Raw genomic sequence first — 17,961 nt, 5'->3', positions numbered from 1 at the left:
TCACCAGAATAGCGCCTCTGAGGTCATCATAGAGAATGTGTGAGTATCTCGATTTTTTTTTCATTTAAAAGGCTTATTCTACTCATTGTGCTCTTGGCATAGAAGGCCTGCCTCTCACTCTCCAATCTCCAAGTCCCCTTTTTAGAATCAAGGTTCAAATTCACCACTAGGACTAGAACAGATAAGCTAGTTACTAAATACATATACCTGTCAAACAAATATTCTAAGCTAAAGATCAATTTTTTCCTGTCAGTGAGAATACTATTCTAACAGCTAATTATGCAGGCTAAAAGGGTATTTTTTTTAAACAGTTGGTATTAACTGAGGATTACTGAAATAATGCAAGTAAGCCATTAAAGCCAGCCATGCCTGAAAAACACTTGCTTACGGCTTCATAACCAATCCCCCGACTTATAAAATTAAAAAAAAAAAAAAAAAAAGCCACAAAAACACACATACAGGATCCCTTGGCATTTTATATGTGCAAAATTGCTTACCATTTATTTCAAACTTTGGTTAAATATTTATTTAGTCTAAGTATTTCAGACACGTTATGGAAGCCATACAAAAATGATTACGAACATAATAATGAGGTAAGTTAAAATTCTACCAGTGCAAAAAGCAAGCGTATGCCCAAAGCAATGCATACAGGTTAAATAAATGTGGCTGCAGCTCTCTCCAAGAGAGGCAGAGCTGGCAAACCAGAGCTGCTCATTGTAAACATTGTTTTTAAGATACATATCTAAAAATTCATACATCTTGCCTATAAAAAAAAAAAAAAAAAAAAAAAAAAAAGATAGCCAAGGTAACCTAACACAAGAGTAGTGCATTTATTTTGCCTTTAGAGTTTAGAGTCTCTTGGTTTAAGAGTCTAAGATTTTGCATATTTCTTCAGGAAAACCTTGGTAAGACACATTCATTACAAATACTGCAGTATAAAATTCCCAATTCTTTACAAAAGTTATATATTAAAATATTCTATACATCTTAAATTAGTTGTTGGAACATACATACATCAATTCATTCAATCTTTCCAATGGATACTGTGCATTAAGTTAAGACATACCCTACTCACCCTACGTGGTATAAAAAAGAACGCAAACAGTCTTGTGCAGTTCTTCGGGATGGATATCCGTACGCGATTATTGCTCAGTGTTGATTTCCGATGGGAACAGGAAGGGACGCTATGAAATCACTACCAACGGTTATAGACAAGCGCCCTGGAGCCAATTCATAACACCTTCCTACCGAAGGATGGAATCACACCTGAGTAAGGCTGTCCAATGCTTAGATTTAAGATGTAAAAAAAGTGTGTACAATTTCAAGGTTAAAAAACAATGCAAAAATAAAACATTTAGGACATTTACAAAATCTTACAAATGTGTAAAATACTTTGTCAAAATGTCTTTCCTGTTAAGGTGCTTCTTCTACTTGGAACTTGATTCCTTCCTTTCTGCAAAAGAATAACACATACATACACACACTTCAATGCTGGCTTATAGAAGATGGTTTCAAATGTGTTAGTAGCATTCAAGTAGTGAAGAGAGAAGTGAAACTCTTCAGAGAGACATCATTCCCTCCCTTCTTGCACAAGAAGAGTGGGCTGATATCCAGAGAAGGGAAATGTTCAAGGTCAGATAATCTGACTAACTTAACAGCAGAGATGGGATTCAGACCCAAAGTTCTAGACTCCTAAATCCTGCATTCTTGAGAACAGCATGTCTTTGCCATTGCTAGGTAGGATGGACAAATAACAAGGAATTCATTCTCTCACTCATCTAATAATTGGCCAAGTTGTTAAATGAATGTTTAGTTGGGAAATCAAGGATTCCGATATTTATCCTGTCTTTTAAGTCAAAAAAGGAGCAAAAGGACACTAAGAAATCTGCATTACACACTTCAACCAAAGACAACTTTTAGAGAGCATTGCTCACATCCAGTGAAGTTAAGGAAACCCTTTTTCCGTTGTTGGGAGGGGTGGAACATCCAATTAAGAGGGCATTTCCCCCCCACCCTCAAAAGCAAGCTTTTCAAAGAAAGTTTGACCCTCAAGGATGAACCCATGACAGTTCATGACAGTTTTTCAAAGGACATCTTTGCTTCTTTTCTGCCATTATCGGGATCTAGAACTAATTATGTATTTCTAAAACACTGAGTTTCAACAAACTCTATTAGAAAAATGAATAGAGAATTCCAAATATAGACTGATTACTACAACTGATTTATTAAGGAACAGTTTTCAAGCAAAGAAATAGTGTTTAAGAAGACCCTGCACCATCCTTACCTTGAAGCCACCGAACCTGGGTAGCTGGTCCATACCCCTTTTCGTTCTTGGCTGATATTCTGAACACGATGGCGGGCCTAGAGGTGTAATCGACATGTGCGTTGGCGAGCTGCCCCGCAGTCACTACACAGGAAGTTTTCAGGCCGCAGTAAATCCTCATGAACATGGGCTGACTTGGATTATCTGGCACCTGTGCTGTACGAATAGCCAAGTAGGCTGAGTATTCCAAAATATTTCCAGAAGGTGAAGCTGGAGGTTCCCAGGAAAGATGGATACAGTCAACATTCTTGAGAGAAAAGAAAGAACAAGAAGATTTGGGTTCTCTAGCCTCTGAATGAGCATGGCGTGCTGTTTAGAAGCACGCTATTCAAAATGCAGACTACTATGATTTTTTTTAGTTAGTGGGAAGATTTTTAAGTTATGCTTTTCATAAACCAGCCATAACTAGATCTACAATGCCTTGAGTTCTACTTTGTTACAAACATGCAGCTTAACTAGTGGCCATATCCTGGAAATCCACAAGATGGCACTCTCTTCCCTTTCACCGTCACTTCATTATAGAGAAAATCTCAGGAAGATAATGAACTTAAATTCAATCTAATACTTGTCTTAAAATTTTGGTTCTCAAACTCAAGATGATCATACTAAGAGAAAAATATGATTTCCTCATCCTTCTGCGATTTGAGCCTTAAGTTCTCTATAATTTTGCCCCATACATTTCTCTCAGTAAATGATCAAATATTATATACTCTTTCAGAAGCGACCCTTCCATATATTACTATTTCATTTGAAAAGATATCCATAATCCTACTCTAATGCTATGCATTAAAATGTCTGCAACTGTGTCCACACTGAAGTCTCCGGCTATCTTCTTACCTTTGAGATTCTGACAGCACAAGGAGCTCCAGGAAAACCAGGAATACATGTTTTGAATTCACTTATTTTGCTGAAAGGGCCTATCCCACAGCCATTGATGGCAGCAATCCTGAATCTGTACACTGTGCCTGGAACAAGATCTTGTGTCTTAAGTAAACTGTAGTCTGGGGCATCTGTATTTCCTACCTAAAAATGTAAATAACAAGCATACGTTTGAGGGTGGAGGAAGGATCTTTTAACAATATGCTATAACTTTTCCAGTTAAGTGATTACATTTTAAAACATCAAAGGGAGAGAAACACTTCATACCCATCACTCATTACTCATCCTGAGACTCGGTGTTAATTATAGTCTATCAAGAAGAAAAAAAGTCTTTGCCAAAAGACATAATGACTAATAAAGAATGATACAGAAATGCAGTAATAAAACAATTTACAATTGTTGCCTAAGAATAGATGCTGCAGACTAAGCAGGTATTTGTGTTACCAGGTAATACTGTTAGGAATGAATGAATTCCTGGGGAAAATCTCAGTGGCTAAGAGCATTAAATTTGATTTATGAGAAATTTTTCTTTATTTGAATGAGATCCAACCACATACAGAGAGTTTATCTGGCAGGATACCACTGAATTATTATCCAATTTAAGCTTGTTTTAAAAAGGGGGGGGGGGAAAGACAAGCAGAATATGAGCACCACAGCCAACATTTTAAAAACCACAAAATGGGAATATTTTCTCCATCAAAGTGGTTCAGACCTTTGGAACTAATTCTTGTAACAGCATCATGATATAGTGGATAGAGAAGTGGTTTGGGTGTTCATTTGAGTCCAAGCCTGCCTCAGGACACACATGAGTAAGCAAGTCACAATCTTAGTGCCCTAAACAATTCTAAAACTACAAATTATAAACCACTTGCAGATCTGCATTGGCCGAGAGATTTTTCTTACCAAGTTTCCTATATCAAAGAAATCCCATATTTGAAGAAACATGTACGTAATTTTAAAAAAGCAAAATGGATTTTATCCTAAGCTAACAATAACAATGCCTGTGCTTGCAATATCAATGTTACATTTTTAATACTTGGCGGCAACAAATTTTTGCACTGTTTCTACATTTTTGTTTATCGCGATTGCTTATACCAAATATCTCCCACATAGTAAGTTTTTAATTATATTTTCTCTCTCTCTCTCTCATATATATATATATATATATGAAACATATATGACCTTAAATATATATATGTATACACACACACATACATATATATATTTAAGGTCATGTATGTTTCATATTAGATTTAGTAAGTTAAGGATTCATGGTTTCTTCACTGTGAGTATTTATTCCAACATACTTGAACCTTTGTGTCTTGACAGTCTTCCTGATTTCTTGTGGTTGAGAAAAACTCATTACCTCAATAGCTTTTCTTTGAGAATGCTCTTGAAACTTAAGAGATTATGTTCAGAGAGTAGAAGAATCTATTCCAGGTCTTTCTACTTTTGTAGGAACTATCAAAGCTTATCAGAACTTATGTTGTTTTCAGGAGCCCATGATTCCCTCCATACTATAATGGGATTTTAAAAGAATTTTAATTATCATTATTTGAAAAAGTAGGGAATTGAAATATTTATCAGTATTTCAAAATTGGCATCCCATGGAAAATTGGTAATTTGTACAATGAGAATTTTAAATAAGAGTGTATTTTATGCTAGTGATAGCTTCATATCCAGTACTTAAGGAAGAAAATATAAAAATTAAACATAATTTAAGTTTTTAAAAATGCTTCAGATTTCCTGTGTTTTATTCTGACATTCCCCTGACCCATCTTTATCCTAACATATATTTCATATCCCTAGGCCCACATTTATGGGTGCCATAAACATTTTACAAAACTCTGAGTTCTTTCTATAAGTTAGTTATTTGATTTGTCTAACTGGGGAAGGATATCTTGAGAAAATTTCCCAAATCTCTAACTACAATCATCTGCCTGTTGAGGTAGATATTAAGCCAGTTGTTTGTAATCTAGAAAATGTTATATAAATATGGGTTATGTTACCGTACAAATTTCACAGGATAAGTCCAATGATTTTCCTTTTTAAAAATGTAAAGGATTCTTTAGCTAGCACTTGCTTTTTAAAAGAATTAGGAAGAAAATACAAGACACCCCAATAATCATCAATAGTCACTGGATCAGGATACTTGAACTAATGATTATCACTTGCTTTAAGATTTCAGAAGTAAAATTGTATAGCCTTAAATATTCCAATACCTAGCACAGTGGCATTTGTATAATGGGTATGTTTTTAAAATGTTGGTTGCATTTAAGTTTAATTTGCGCATATGTAAAGCACATATATACATTCACACAAACAGGAAAAAAAATGCATGAATGACTACCTTAGAAATATTCTGCTTTTCTTTTGGCAGCAAGTAGAACTGGTTGACCAAAGCAGTGTTAGTTTTGAAGATCCCCACATCATACCACTGTCGTTCTCCTTTTCTTTCTAGGGTCATTGGCTTTGAAGTAGTATCTTTCTGGTATCAGAGAAAGAAGCATTATATAGCTTTGTCATACTGTACTATGACAACAAAAAAATAGATCTAATAAATTCATGCAGCGACATAAGGAAATAATACCATAAGAACAGGTCACAAGTAACAGTCTTCTTGTTAGCTTAACAATGATCCAGCAATGCTCATTCAAAACCTAGGAAGTGGGAGGCTTTGTACTCAGCTAGGAAGCTTCTGAGTTACCAATTAATGGGAGTTCACATGCTTTTAGAGTCGTTTCTGTCAGCTTAGTAAGTTTACTGTTTTCTTCTCCAGCTCATTTGACAAGATGAAGAACTGGAGCAAACAGGGTTAAGTGACTTGTCCAGGGTCACACAGTTAAATGGTTGAGGCTGGATTTAACCTCTAGACCTGGTGTTCTATCCACTGTGCCATCTAGCTACCCATTTGAGCATCTATAGCCTTAAATTAACCACAACACGAGTAACCTTTTTGATGTCACAGTTCATCATTCTGAAATGGCTTATTTCTTTTTTTTTTTTTAATTTATAATATTATCCCTTGTATTCATTTTTCCAAATTATCCCCCCCCCTCCACTCCCTCCCCTAGATGACAGGCAATCCCATACATTTTACATGTGTTACAATATAACCTAGATACAATATATGTGTGTAAATACCATTTTCTTGTTGCACATTAAGTATTAGATTCCGAAGGTATAAGTAACCTGGTTAGATAGAAAGTAGTGCTAATATTTTACATTCACTTCCCAGTGTTCCTTCTCTGGGTGTGGTTGTTTCTGTCCATCATTGATCAACTGGAAGTGAGTTGGATCTTCTTTATGTTGAAGATTTCCACTTCCATCAGAATACATCTTCATACAACATTGAAGTGTACAGAGATCTTCTGGTTCTGCTCGTTTCACTTAGCATTAGTTGATGTAAGTCTCTCCAAGCCTCTCTGTATTCCTCCTGCTGGTCATTTCTTACAGAGCAATAATATTCCATAACCTTCATATAGCATAATTTACCCAACCATTCTCCAATTGATGGACATCCATTCAACTTCCAGTTTCTAGCTACAACAAAAAGAGCTGCCACAAACATTTTGGCACATACAGGTCCCTTTCCGCTCTTTAGTATTTCCTTGGGATATAAGCCCAGTAGTAGCACTTCTGGGTCAAAGGGTATGCACAGTTTGATAACTTTTTGGGCATAGTTCCAAATTGCTCTCCAGAATGGCTGGATTCTTTCACAACTCCACCAGCAATGTATCAGTGTCCCATGAACTGGCTTATTTCTAGGCTGAGGGGCAAACTATAAACAGTTATCTCTGGGCTTGAAATAAGTACCTGGGATTCTGCAAAAGCTAGTAGCGGGGTCAAAACCAAAATACATTTTGAATGTAGTCTACCATGCAAGTGAACTGCATATAGCAAAATCCAAATATTTCCTGCTAAAAAACAAAAAAACTAAAGCCCACCCTACTTTAAAGCCTCCTCTGACGACAAATGGAATTGTAACGTCTGCTCCTTGAATTGCTGCCAGTACATAAGCCAGCTCCATAATAAATAAATCTATATGTTTCTATGGTCATTTTATAGGGTTTGACTGTTTATATGGTCAAAATCCAACTGAATACTTCCATTACTCTACTCTTAAATATATAGAGATATGTTATTCTGACGGCCATCATCTACCTTCTAAATGAGGACTTTCCTGCCTCCCCTTCCCCTGTTGCAATTTTCAGTAACTCCCCTATAAATGATTATGCATTTACACACTACACGTGTACATATTGTTTTCTGTGGCTTCAACACAAGCTCCTTAAAAGCAGAACTCTGTATGCCCAGCACAGCAGGGCCACATTATATTTCACGCCTCTAGGTGGCGCAGTGGAAAAAAGCACTAGGCCTGCTGGATTTCCATTTAGTACTAACTAATGGTCTTTTCCTCACAAGCCCTTCTACTTTATATATTTGGTTATTCTTTCAGTCATGTCTAAAATTAATTCAAGTGGCTACTAACAGAAAATATTGTCAGTTTCAAAACATGATCAAAACCTGGAAATCAGATCATCGAAGACACCAAAGCCCTAAGATGTCAAGAGGCCCAACACTTACTGATAACGGAACAGCAGAGTCCTGGGTTTCGGCAGAGCTGCCTTTGGTTACCGGCTGCACAAATGTTTCATCGGCTAAAAATAGATGTTCAGATGAGACTTACAGGATATCTTATTTTTAAAAAGGCATAAATCTCTCAAATATCACTGGCAAACACTCTCCTCCCTCATGTCAAATAGTTCCTTCAGAAATGGTTAACATTAACCACGATAGAGAAACTAAATTCTCAATAAGTTTAGAAGAGGGTGAGATGAACTGATAGTTTCAATCCCCACTAAAAATTATTAGTGATAAGATCATGCAACAATCAGTGTTGGTTGGCACATGATTATATCTAGCTATACAGTAAGTATATTAACATAATGTATATAGCAATAATAATAATTAAAACATGCATAGCACATTATGTTATCAGGGACAGAAATTCTAATAACCAAATGATATGTATGCAATTTGACTACAACTAATTAATTCATAAGAAAGTATTTCTATTTAAAGTTAAAAGAAAATATGGAAAATTAGAAATCGGTTGAGCTGGGAAAGCTATTAATTTATGGCCCAAAACGAAATATTTCAGGGGAATGACAGGCAACATGTGTGCATGTATAGACATAGGTGAATGTCCCCCTCCCCCACATACATAATTTTAAATAAATGGGGAGCTAGAGTAGCACCAGTCATAACTACTGGGTATTAACTACAGTACTTTCTGTTTGATTCACTCCAAGATGAGTTTGATACACAAGATTCAAAATACAGCCCATGAAATATCTCAAACCTTCTGATTTTGCACCGAATGCCGTGAGTGATGTCTCATCTTTAACAACTGCCCCATTTGTATTGGTTGACTCCATTTTAATGATCCGCTGGGGTACCGTGCTATGTGTACCAGAAATGGCACTGGATACAGCAGCTTCAGGATTTACTGTCCTTAAATCCAGACCATATGACTCACTCACATTTTTTGAAGTTTGAGCACCTGTAGTGAAAAGGGAGAAAAAAAATAAACTTAAAAAAATTTAATCTGAGGAGAACTTCAGGCCCATGATGGATTCAGCAAGGTCCTGGGCCAAATGACTATTCCTTAGTTTGAGGTTTTTTTTATATGAGGTGATTCAAGGAGATTGCAATATACTTGTGACAGAAGGTACCATCTATATCCAGAGAGAGAACTATGGAGACTAAATATAAATTAAAGCATATTTTTATTTTTTTTATTGTTTGCTCCCCTCCTTTCTTGTGTTTTTTTCCCCCTTTTTGATCCGATTTTTTTTTTTTTTCTTTTGGTACAACACGACAAATGTGGAAATAGGTTAAGAAGAACTTCACGTGTTTAACCTATATCAGATTGCTTCCTGTCTTGGGGAAGGGGGAGGGGGAAAAGAGGGAGAAAAATTTGGAACACAGTTTCACAACGGTGAAAACTAACTGCATTTATTTGGAAAAATAAAATGTTATCGAAATAAAAAAAATATTAAGTTTATTATAAAATATTGATTTTGACATTCACAAATAGAAACAGAAAAATTACTATTCCATAGAATTTTAAGTGTGTATTAAATTTTTAAAGCTTGTATTAACTTTAACACCATATAACATAACTACTCTTCTTGGTTTTATGCCCTTCTGAAGTTTTTTTGTTCTGCATCTTTTTCTGTTTCAACATTTTTCATGTGTCAATGTTTCATTGCCCTTTATTTTCTTCTCTTTCTAGGGGTGGAAGTGGGCATTCCTATCCCAAACCACCAACTCCCCTCCCCAACAAATACATATTTTGAAAGATTCAGCTAAAATTAAAAGTGTTTAGAAAAAGCGAGGTCTCTTGGGACAAATGTAAAAGCCATGTTTGGCACAACATTCTAAAAGAAACCTCGAGTTCTCTGGGCAGGGTGTGGCTCACAGCATATGAAAACCAGATGGACCATTTTTTGAAAGCCACTGAGTTTTGCCTGTATTAGAGGCTGAACATAATGGATTCCAGAATCTGGAAAAACTGCAAAATATTCATTATACAGATTGAAGCACAGCATGGGTTAAACTTAAAGATACTTCAAAAGAGCTGTGATTTTAATTTTTGTGGGCACTCCTTCTACCTGCACATGAGCCCTTTTGGGTTCCTGTGGTTGAAATAAACCACGTGGTGGCCAACATTCTGGAAACCGAGCCCACTGAATGTGGCTAGGGCGGTTTTGAAATAATGGAGGTCCTTCAATGAGCCTAAACATGAAGAATCTTTTGATTTCCACATCTAATAATAATAGCTAACACTTATATAATACCTACTATGTGCCAGGCCCTGTGACACAATTATTATCTCATTTGTCCCTCATAACAACCCTGTTGTCCCTATTTTACAGAAGAGGAAACTAAGGCAAACAGGATCACACAACCAGCTTATTAAGAAGCACCAGTTAGGAAGCTCTTACCATAGCTCGGGCCCGAGATGAAGACCTGCACTAAGGGGGTGGTTGAGCAGAAAAGAAGTACATCATCATGGTGTAAAGGTAAAAACAAGGCCGGACAACAAACTGAGTATGGGGCGAGTGAGCTGGAAGAGTGATGGTGTCCTTAGCAGGAAGGGGAAAAAAGGTATGGTCTTCCTGATCTAGCCCCAGTGCCCCCTTCCCTCATTCCTCATGGCTGAGTGACCTTGGGGCCCACAATCTCTTTGGAGTTTTCTTGCCATGGCTCTCATGCCTCTCTCCCTCTCCCTGACCACTTCTCTCCCCTGATGGCCCCCTTCCTCTGGGTCACTCTCCCCTCACTGAGCTCTTTCCTCCAGGCCTCTGTCCTTCTTGAGATTTACTTGGTGACCACTCCAGCTCCCAGAGGCAGCCGGGGCTAGCACAGAGAGGGATGGAGTTGGGGCGGGACCTTGAGCTCACATCCTGTCCCAGGTATTTGGTAGCTGTGTGACCCAGAGGGAATCTTGCTCTAAAGCTACAATTCTGGAGATCCTCAAGAGCTTCTCTCCTGAGCTATGGGCTCATCACCAGTGGGCCAACTAGGCCTCCAGGAAGCAACTCCAACTTGGCATATACCCCAAGCATATGATACTTTCTCCCTGCTTGATAAGGAACTACTTGGACCTCCCAGAGTTCATTTCTCACTGGCAGTGTTTAAGAAGCCTAGGATCCCCTGCAGCCTGCTGTCACATTGGAATGAGACTTTGAAACATGTAAAAGTTACATGTTGCCCTTTACAACAGCATTATCATCTACCAAGTGGGACTTTCAAAAAGTGATGACATGTGAACCTACTTGCCTCAAGTTAATACCAGGTTGGGGGACTGATTCTGTATGTATTTTGTTGTGTCCTTTCTGATACAATCTACTATAGAGTTACACACTCTTCTGAGACCAAGCATTGACAATGCTAGGAAGCCATTTCCTCTGGTATTTGTAGAGAATACATTCACAAAGGAAAATGAAAATATTCACCTTAGTACCAATCTCCTACAGGATGGATAAGGAGGGAGAGCGCCCACACGGGTGTGTGTGTGTGTGTGTGTGTGTGTAAAAATCATTTTAAAAGAATTTGACAAATCTGTTCTTTTATGATCACAAATATTATGGCTATACTAATATGTATGCACAAATATTCACTTAATATTTCTTTTTAAAAGTTATCATATTTTTTTGGACATGGCCAATAAGGATTATTTTTTTTGCTTGATTATGAATATTTGTGATTTGTCCGGGTGTCACAGTCAATAAGTGTTAAGTGTCTGAGGCCGAATTTGAATTCAGGGATTCCTAATTTCAGGGCCAGTATTCTATCCACTGCCCCATCTAGCTACCCTTTTTGCATTACTTTTCATGGAAGAGAATCAGGAGGGAGAGAACAAATTTTGCTAACTGGACAAAATAAAATTAAAATGTTTTTAAAAGTTCTAACAAAAGTGGCTTCTATAATGTTTGATGTGAAAAGCATTTATAACCCCTTTGAAGGCTTGCAGTAGCCAAGTTTACATTGAGAAGGCTTAATCTCATGGAATTTTTAAGCTTCCTGTGTCTGAACTGAACCCCTTACATATGCAAAACTTTCAATGGATGGCTCCTATAACATGAGTGCTCCAATTTCATAACTGATCCAAACTATTAAAGTGAAACCTGTTTCATTATTGAATTTCAGAACCAAGTGCAGTGAAGATATGATGCAATGAGCACCAAGAAAGGCAGTAACAAAACCCCTACACACCAAGTTGCAATATTTTCATCAATAGGTATCTCCTTTAATTTCTTAAATTTGCATTTGACATAGTTACTTTCCCATAATTCCCTCAAACTATCTCCGCATACACCTCATTGTGTAAATTCCTTGAGGGCAAAGACTGTCTCCCTCTAATCTTTCTACCACTAGGGCTTAGCCAAGTGCCTGACAACAGGGACATAATAAATAAATGCTTACACACTGACATCTCAGCTCCTTACCTTTTCAGACTTTTGACGCCTAACACGTTTGAGCCTCCTGGCTATTCCATGAATGAGATTTTCCACCTCTCACCCACTCCCCATCCCGAATTCTCTCGGTCTTCCCCCATGCCTGGAATGTACTCCTTCCATCCCCCATGTCTGGAATGTACTCCTTCCTCCTTTTCCACTTCCTACTGAACCTCTCTTCATTCCAGTGCTTTCCCTATTAATTGTTTTCTATCTCTGCTTGCTTTGCATGTTGTCTCCCTACTGTAAGGTCCAGTATGACTGCAGTGTCTGACACATAGTAGATGCTTAATAAATCCTAAGACAGACACACACACCGCCCAAATGAAACAAAACTACCTTAAGAGTGACAATTGACAACCTGGAAATTTCCTCCTTTTTGTAAGTTATTACTTATTAAGACATAATCTGCAGCTAGCACTATTAGACCATGTGTATTTCCAAAAGCCCATGTTGTTTACAGCCAGCATCATGAGGGTATTAATCACTCAACTGAAAGGTTGGCATCTGTACCTTCATTTTTCTTGAGCACATCCACTGAACAGCTGCTATCTGCCACATGAGTTGCCAGTGCAAAGGATGGAATCGAAGGGACGTTGCGCTCAAATTCCTTATGATCTGACTGACTTTTTACCACAATTCCTTTTCTGACTTTATGGTCAGACTCCGTGCTATTTCCTGTGTCTTCCAGCTTTAACAATTCTTGAGATAAGAGAGAAACTGGCATCTACAAAGAAGAAGGTAAGAACTCAAATCTGTGCCGTCTTTTAAAAGTAAGAAACACAAAAATTAGTCATTACTTTTATTTTGAAATGATTATTCATTTGATGATCACTAAACTATTTTATAAGCATAGCTTACCTTAGTAAGCCTTCCCCCCAACCCCCCATTAGGACTCACTTTTATATCAATTTTTAAAAGGAATTTGCTTTCACTCATTTCAAAATAATACTGTCAATTTTTTTTTTTTTTGGCTGAGGCAATTGGAGGCAAGTGACTTGCCCAAGGTCACACAGCAAGGAAGTGTTAAGTGTTTGAAGTCAGATTTGAACCCAGGTCCTTCTGACTTCAGGGCTGGTGCTCTTATCTAGTGTATCACCTTGCTGCCCCCTCAACTGTCTAATTTTGAATTGGAATGTAGTCACCTTTTAGGAAGAAAGCATTAATTATTGGACAAAAATAGTTTCCCAAACAATACTTTTAGATTTCCGGAGATAACCTATGTAAAAAGATGCAAATTTACTTTTCTAGTCCATTTTGTTGCCAGAAAATAAGCAAACCACATACAAATTAGAAAAATCTTATGGAAAAAATTTTACAAAGCTGAATTTTCTAATCAGCTAAGGGTTTGTCTAAGCAAAAGATGTATTTTTATTTTTAGCATATTTGGAAGGAAATGTTTCCAAAGTCATCTTACTTCCCTAGAACCTGAATGCATATTTAACTACAAAAAAATTACTTATGACTTTATATGGCCTTCCATATCCAAATGTTCATTCAGAAGGCTCAAACCTGGGGAATAAAGCATCTCCTATTGGGACAAGTCCATTAGTTTCAAAATCCACTGAGGTCCTGTGCTTGTTCCCATAAATCCTTAACAACTGTTGTTATAGGAAAAGCTTTTTGCCTTCAGTCCCAAGTCACCCCTCCTGTAGGTCTGCTTTAAGTTAAAAATTTAAATGATCTGAACTTTTTTTGATGTTGTTGCTATTTCTTCCTTGTGCTTTTTGTATTTGTATTTTTGGTGCTTATCTCAAGGCTCAGCCTGGGGAGGAGGACATTAAATAAATGTTTCATAAGGAACTGCTTGGACCTCCCAAACTTCATTTCTCACTAGAACTCCAGGGTTCTAAAACCAGTAGAGTTTGTTGCCAATACTGTGGATAATGTCCTTGTCCAATTGGTTATAAGCTATAAAGCCAAATATTGGAACGGCCACCACCACAAATAGCAAAGAGGCTCCAGGTGAGTGGTCTTTGCACAGCTGTATGGATCTCATCCTATTGCTTTCAGGGTCTACTCTGGTTGAAGATGAGAGAAAACTGGGGAAGTAGGAGCTGGAAGGGACAGGGGAAAAGACTAGTTTTTCCCTAGTAAAAACTAGATGGGGGGAGCTAGCCATATCTCCATAAAGTGATGAGACCTCACTTCTCCCAAATAAGACCTTATCTTCTGCAAAGTAGAAAAGTTCCCTCTTCCCCAACCCAACTATTATTTACTTATTTCCAAAGATGTCTTGTCCCCAGTGCTAGGCTGTTTATTTGTTTTTAATGTACAATCTCAGGTGTCAACCACAACTCTTCCACAAGACATAATACATAACCTATAAAAAGAACTAAAAATATAATGGTGCATTATAGGTAATTAAAGTGTTAAGCTTTTGTACATCTTAAAATTACTTTTGTGTAATTTGGATTTTGTGAATTTGGATTAATACAGATTCACTTTTTGACACTAGGGTAATGAGAAAAGGTAGATAACTCAGCTCATCTGAAAAAAAATCAAGTCACCAGGAATGTCACCCTCTGGCTTAACTCAAGTTAAGAATTCAAAATTTTACTTACATTGTGGGGTGGAGTGTTATTACTGGCTTGTCTGGAAAAATCTGTTTGGACTCCTACAAGAGAAAATCCAGTGATAAATGGCAGAAGAAATAATATCAGTGAAATAATCACTCACATATTAAGTAGGAAAAATAGAAGAAAACCAATGGTCAATGATCAGAAACCTATTAAAAAGCTCTTTGGGGTTGCTAATCTATTTATGATGCCTCCCCCTGTCTACTCCAGAGTAATACTCAGCACAGCTATTAGCTTTCATTTTACAGTTCAGTAGCATGGGATATAACAAAAACTGCATAAAAATAATAAGCAAGGGGAAGGAAAAACCCCATACTATGTATTCCTGCTTAGTTAATGGAAAACACAGAAACAGCATATTTTCTACATAAAAGAGAGGTGGTATTCTGAAAGCTGTGCTTCTGCTATGCCAAATCTGGTTTTAAAAACCATTGTAAAAGGGTAATAACTAATAACAGGAAAAGTAGAAAAGTTTGTCTGGGCATGTCACAGCACCTTGCAAGTTTGCGTGAGCATCTGGGGAGACCACTTGATACGGCAGATCTGTGTTCAGCTGAAGCAGATAACCTTCCACAGTAGGAACTTCATCCCATTTAACTTGGAAAGAGTTAGTAGTTGCTTTGATCACTTGGACTTGTGACGGTGCCGGTGGTTTCTCTAAAGAAAAATGCCCACGTTAAACTAGTGAGTGACTGGAAAGTAACTTAAAAGTGGATTTGCCAGCACAGCAGGCCAGACATCAGTAAGTAGCTTGACACTGTCTACTGTCTCAGGATATTAAAAATGCTTTAAATTGAGCATCAAGCCATTTTTCCATTTCTTGGATCACAATATTTCAAGCCACAAAGGATAAGAGAAAGATGTTTTGTGATATAGACAAACAGTGAGCCCAAGTCCAAAACAAGCCTCATAACAAATCCATTTTCTTTAATATAATATGCATTATTAACAACTTCTAATATTAGGAATGATAGCTGGAGTTTATATCCTGCTGCAGGTTCATAAAGCACTTTATATATATGTTAAATCATTCGATAGCACAAAACATGATGCTGAGCAAAGGGTTCAATTCTATGCTTCAGGTTCAAATTGTTAGGATTTAAGCATGGGCCAAACATATTACAATCTGTGGTGTGCTGTAAATGTTAAACATCCATCTCTTTGGAGGAAAAAAAAAATTGAATGCACAACACAATTTTATATTTAATCCATATAAATATTTATAAATAATTGGTTAACTCTAGACAACTGATGGAAAAGAAAATGGAACCTTAATTTGCAGTGTTTACTCATGTCTGAGATATAAACGTTTACCCTTAAAATTTAACAATTAGCTCTCAAGAGCCAGTGCAAGCTGGCTCCAGTCTCTCCTTGTCCAATCATAATAGCATAATCATTGATTGAATGAACAAATGTATTAAACTATGGACCTATGAAGTAAATCCAAAATGGAAATCCATCTGGAACCATACCACCTCCCCACTGACATGATTTTATGTAGCAAACATCTGAACAAGGGAGAAGTCTGTCCTTGACCACTGTCAAACAGTATAGTCATGAAAAGCCTGCTTGCTCTATCTCCCAAGAACGCAGAGCTCCCCTGGAGGGTTCAAGCCAATGGTCACCTGGCTTTGAGCAGAAAAGTGCAAGATTGATACTTAAAAGATGATTTGGAGGAACAAAGAGGAGACTTTATGTGTAATCAAATCTGGTGATAATCAACCAGCAAGCCTAATACATGTCTAGCACCGTGGTAGGCACTGAGGGGATGAGTAGGAAGAATGAAATGATCCCTGTTTAGGACAACCTCAGAAATAAATCAAGCAACAGATAAGAAGCATCATTGAGCCAGTACCCACTCAGTGATTAGATTCCCAACCTTTGACTCCTTGTATTCATACAGAAGTATCACAAAGAGCCAGGAGAACCATGCTTAGGTTGCCATGATCTAGAACTGGGCACTAGATACAAAAATATCTAAATTCTGACACTGGATGCGAAGCCCAAGGTTTCCAGCAAAGACATTCCTTCCATGGGCATTAACACTCCTGTGACCAATGCTAAAATGCAAACTAACAGTTACCCCTGTGATGAGTCATCTAGAAACCAGAATTGAGACCAGAAACTTGCCATTTTATTTTAATATCTAATTTTTAAAATGCCAAACCAGACCAAATGAAAAGAGTCATTATGGGATGCTTTCAGTTCCTTTTAAACTTGTTATTACATGCTTTATGCCACAGCAAATCAGTTAGATTCAAATTTAATTTCTACGTTTAAAAAGGAAAACAAGTCTCAGATGAGACACTAAGTCTATTTACGTTAAGGACTTTGCTTTTTTCAAAAAGTTACTGAACACACTTGGAATTATTTGATTTGGTGGTTCCCACTAATGGGACCAAAGCATGGGCTATATCAAGACACATGGAGCTACTTCTGGTGAACGCTCTTACCTACCAGTATCAAGGTACCAAAGGTCTTTGCAGCAAACTTGATTGTTCATGGACTTTTTGTAGCCATCCCTGCCACTCCAGAAATACAGGCGTGTCCCAATGGCAACAGCACAGTGCCCGGCTCTCGGTCTCGGCCGCAAGTTCTTTTTATCCTCTTGAGAATCAGACACTAGACTAGTCCATTCTGCTGTATCTAAAAACAAAAACGAAATAATTTCAACAAGAATTTTCTTAATCCCTTCGTTAAAAAATAATTCAAAGACAAATACTCACCCAAATTTAGGTAAGAAAACGAGCTGGTACACCGCCATTCAGAGTCCTGAGACGCTTCAACATTGTTCATAGTTTGGGGAACCCATCCACCAAAAATATACATCCTGGAAAGGAGAGACAACAGTCTAAGGACTTCTACATGTTCTTCTTTCATTTCTGAACTGAAATAGAATTTCTCATCCTACATATTTAAGATCTCACTGCACTGTCCTTGATTCAACAAGGAGGTTCCACCTAGGTGTGTTTCAATTGTGCCCATGGAAGAACTTTTAAGAATTAAAAACTTTCAAATAAGAAACATTCTTAAGCCATTGCTTTATGATAGTTTTCGAGTATTAAAAAAAAAAAAAAATAAAGCAAAATAAATGGTTAGCACATGATGTTAGGACACACAGTGGATAGAGTGTTGGGCCTGGAGTCAGGAG

At 37.3% G+C, this 17,961-nt stretch overlaps 1 protein-coding gene across 1 annotated transcript in view; it reads right to left on the bottom strand.

The window, feature by feature from the left end:
* Nucleotides 1-467: 467 nt before the first annotated feature.
* HCFC2 (host cell factor C2) overlaps nt 468-17,961 on the bottom strand; it is a 30,186-nt gene continuing 12,692 nt past the window's right edge. The window contains exons 6-16 of the mRNA XM_074271438.1: nt 17,537-17,640; nt 17,268-17,456; nt 15,306-15,467; nt 14,796-14,848; nt 12,745-12,958; nt 8,568-8,768; nt 7,790-7,863; nt 5,553-5,690; nt 3,161-3,346; nt 2,285-2,570; nt 468-1,453 (exon numbers count right to left, since the gene is read on the bottom strand). Of these exons, the coding sequence (XP_074127539.1) occupies nt 1,428-1,453; nt 2,285-2,570; nt 3,161-3,346; nt 5,553-5,690; nt 7,790-7,863; nt 8,568-8,768; nt 12,745-12,958; nt 14,796-14,848; nt 15,306-15,467; nt 17,268-17,456; nt 17,537-17,640 (1,633 nt within the window). The 3' untranslated portion in view covers nt 468-1,427. The remainder of the gene's footprint in view (nt 1,454-2,284; nt 2,571-3,160; nt 3,347-5,552; nt 5,691-7,789; nt 7,864-8,567; nt 8,769-12,744; nt 12,959-14,795; nt 14,849-15,305; nt 15,468-17,267; nt 17,457-17,536; nt 17,641-17,961) is intronic.

The sequence above is a fragment of the Sminthopsis crassicaudata genome, chromosome 5 (genome assembly GCF_048593235.1).
Source record: "Sminthopsis crassicaudata isolate SCR6 chromosome 5, ASM4859323v1, whole genome shotgun sequence".
Taxonomy (NCBI): Eukaryota; Metazoa; Chordata; class Mammalia; order Dasyuromorphia; family Dasyuridae; genus Sminthopsis; species Sminthopsis crassicaudata.
This window is presented reverse-complemented; position numbering and strand designations above follow the sequence as displayed.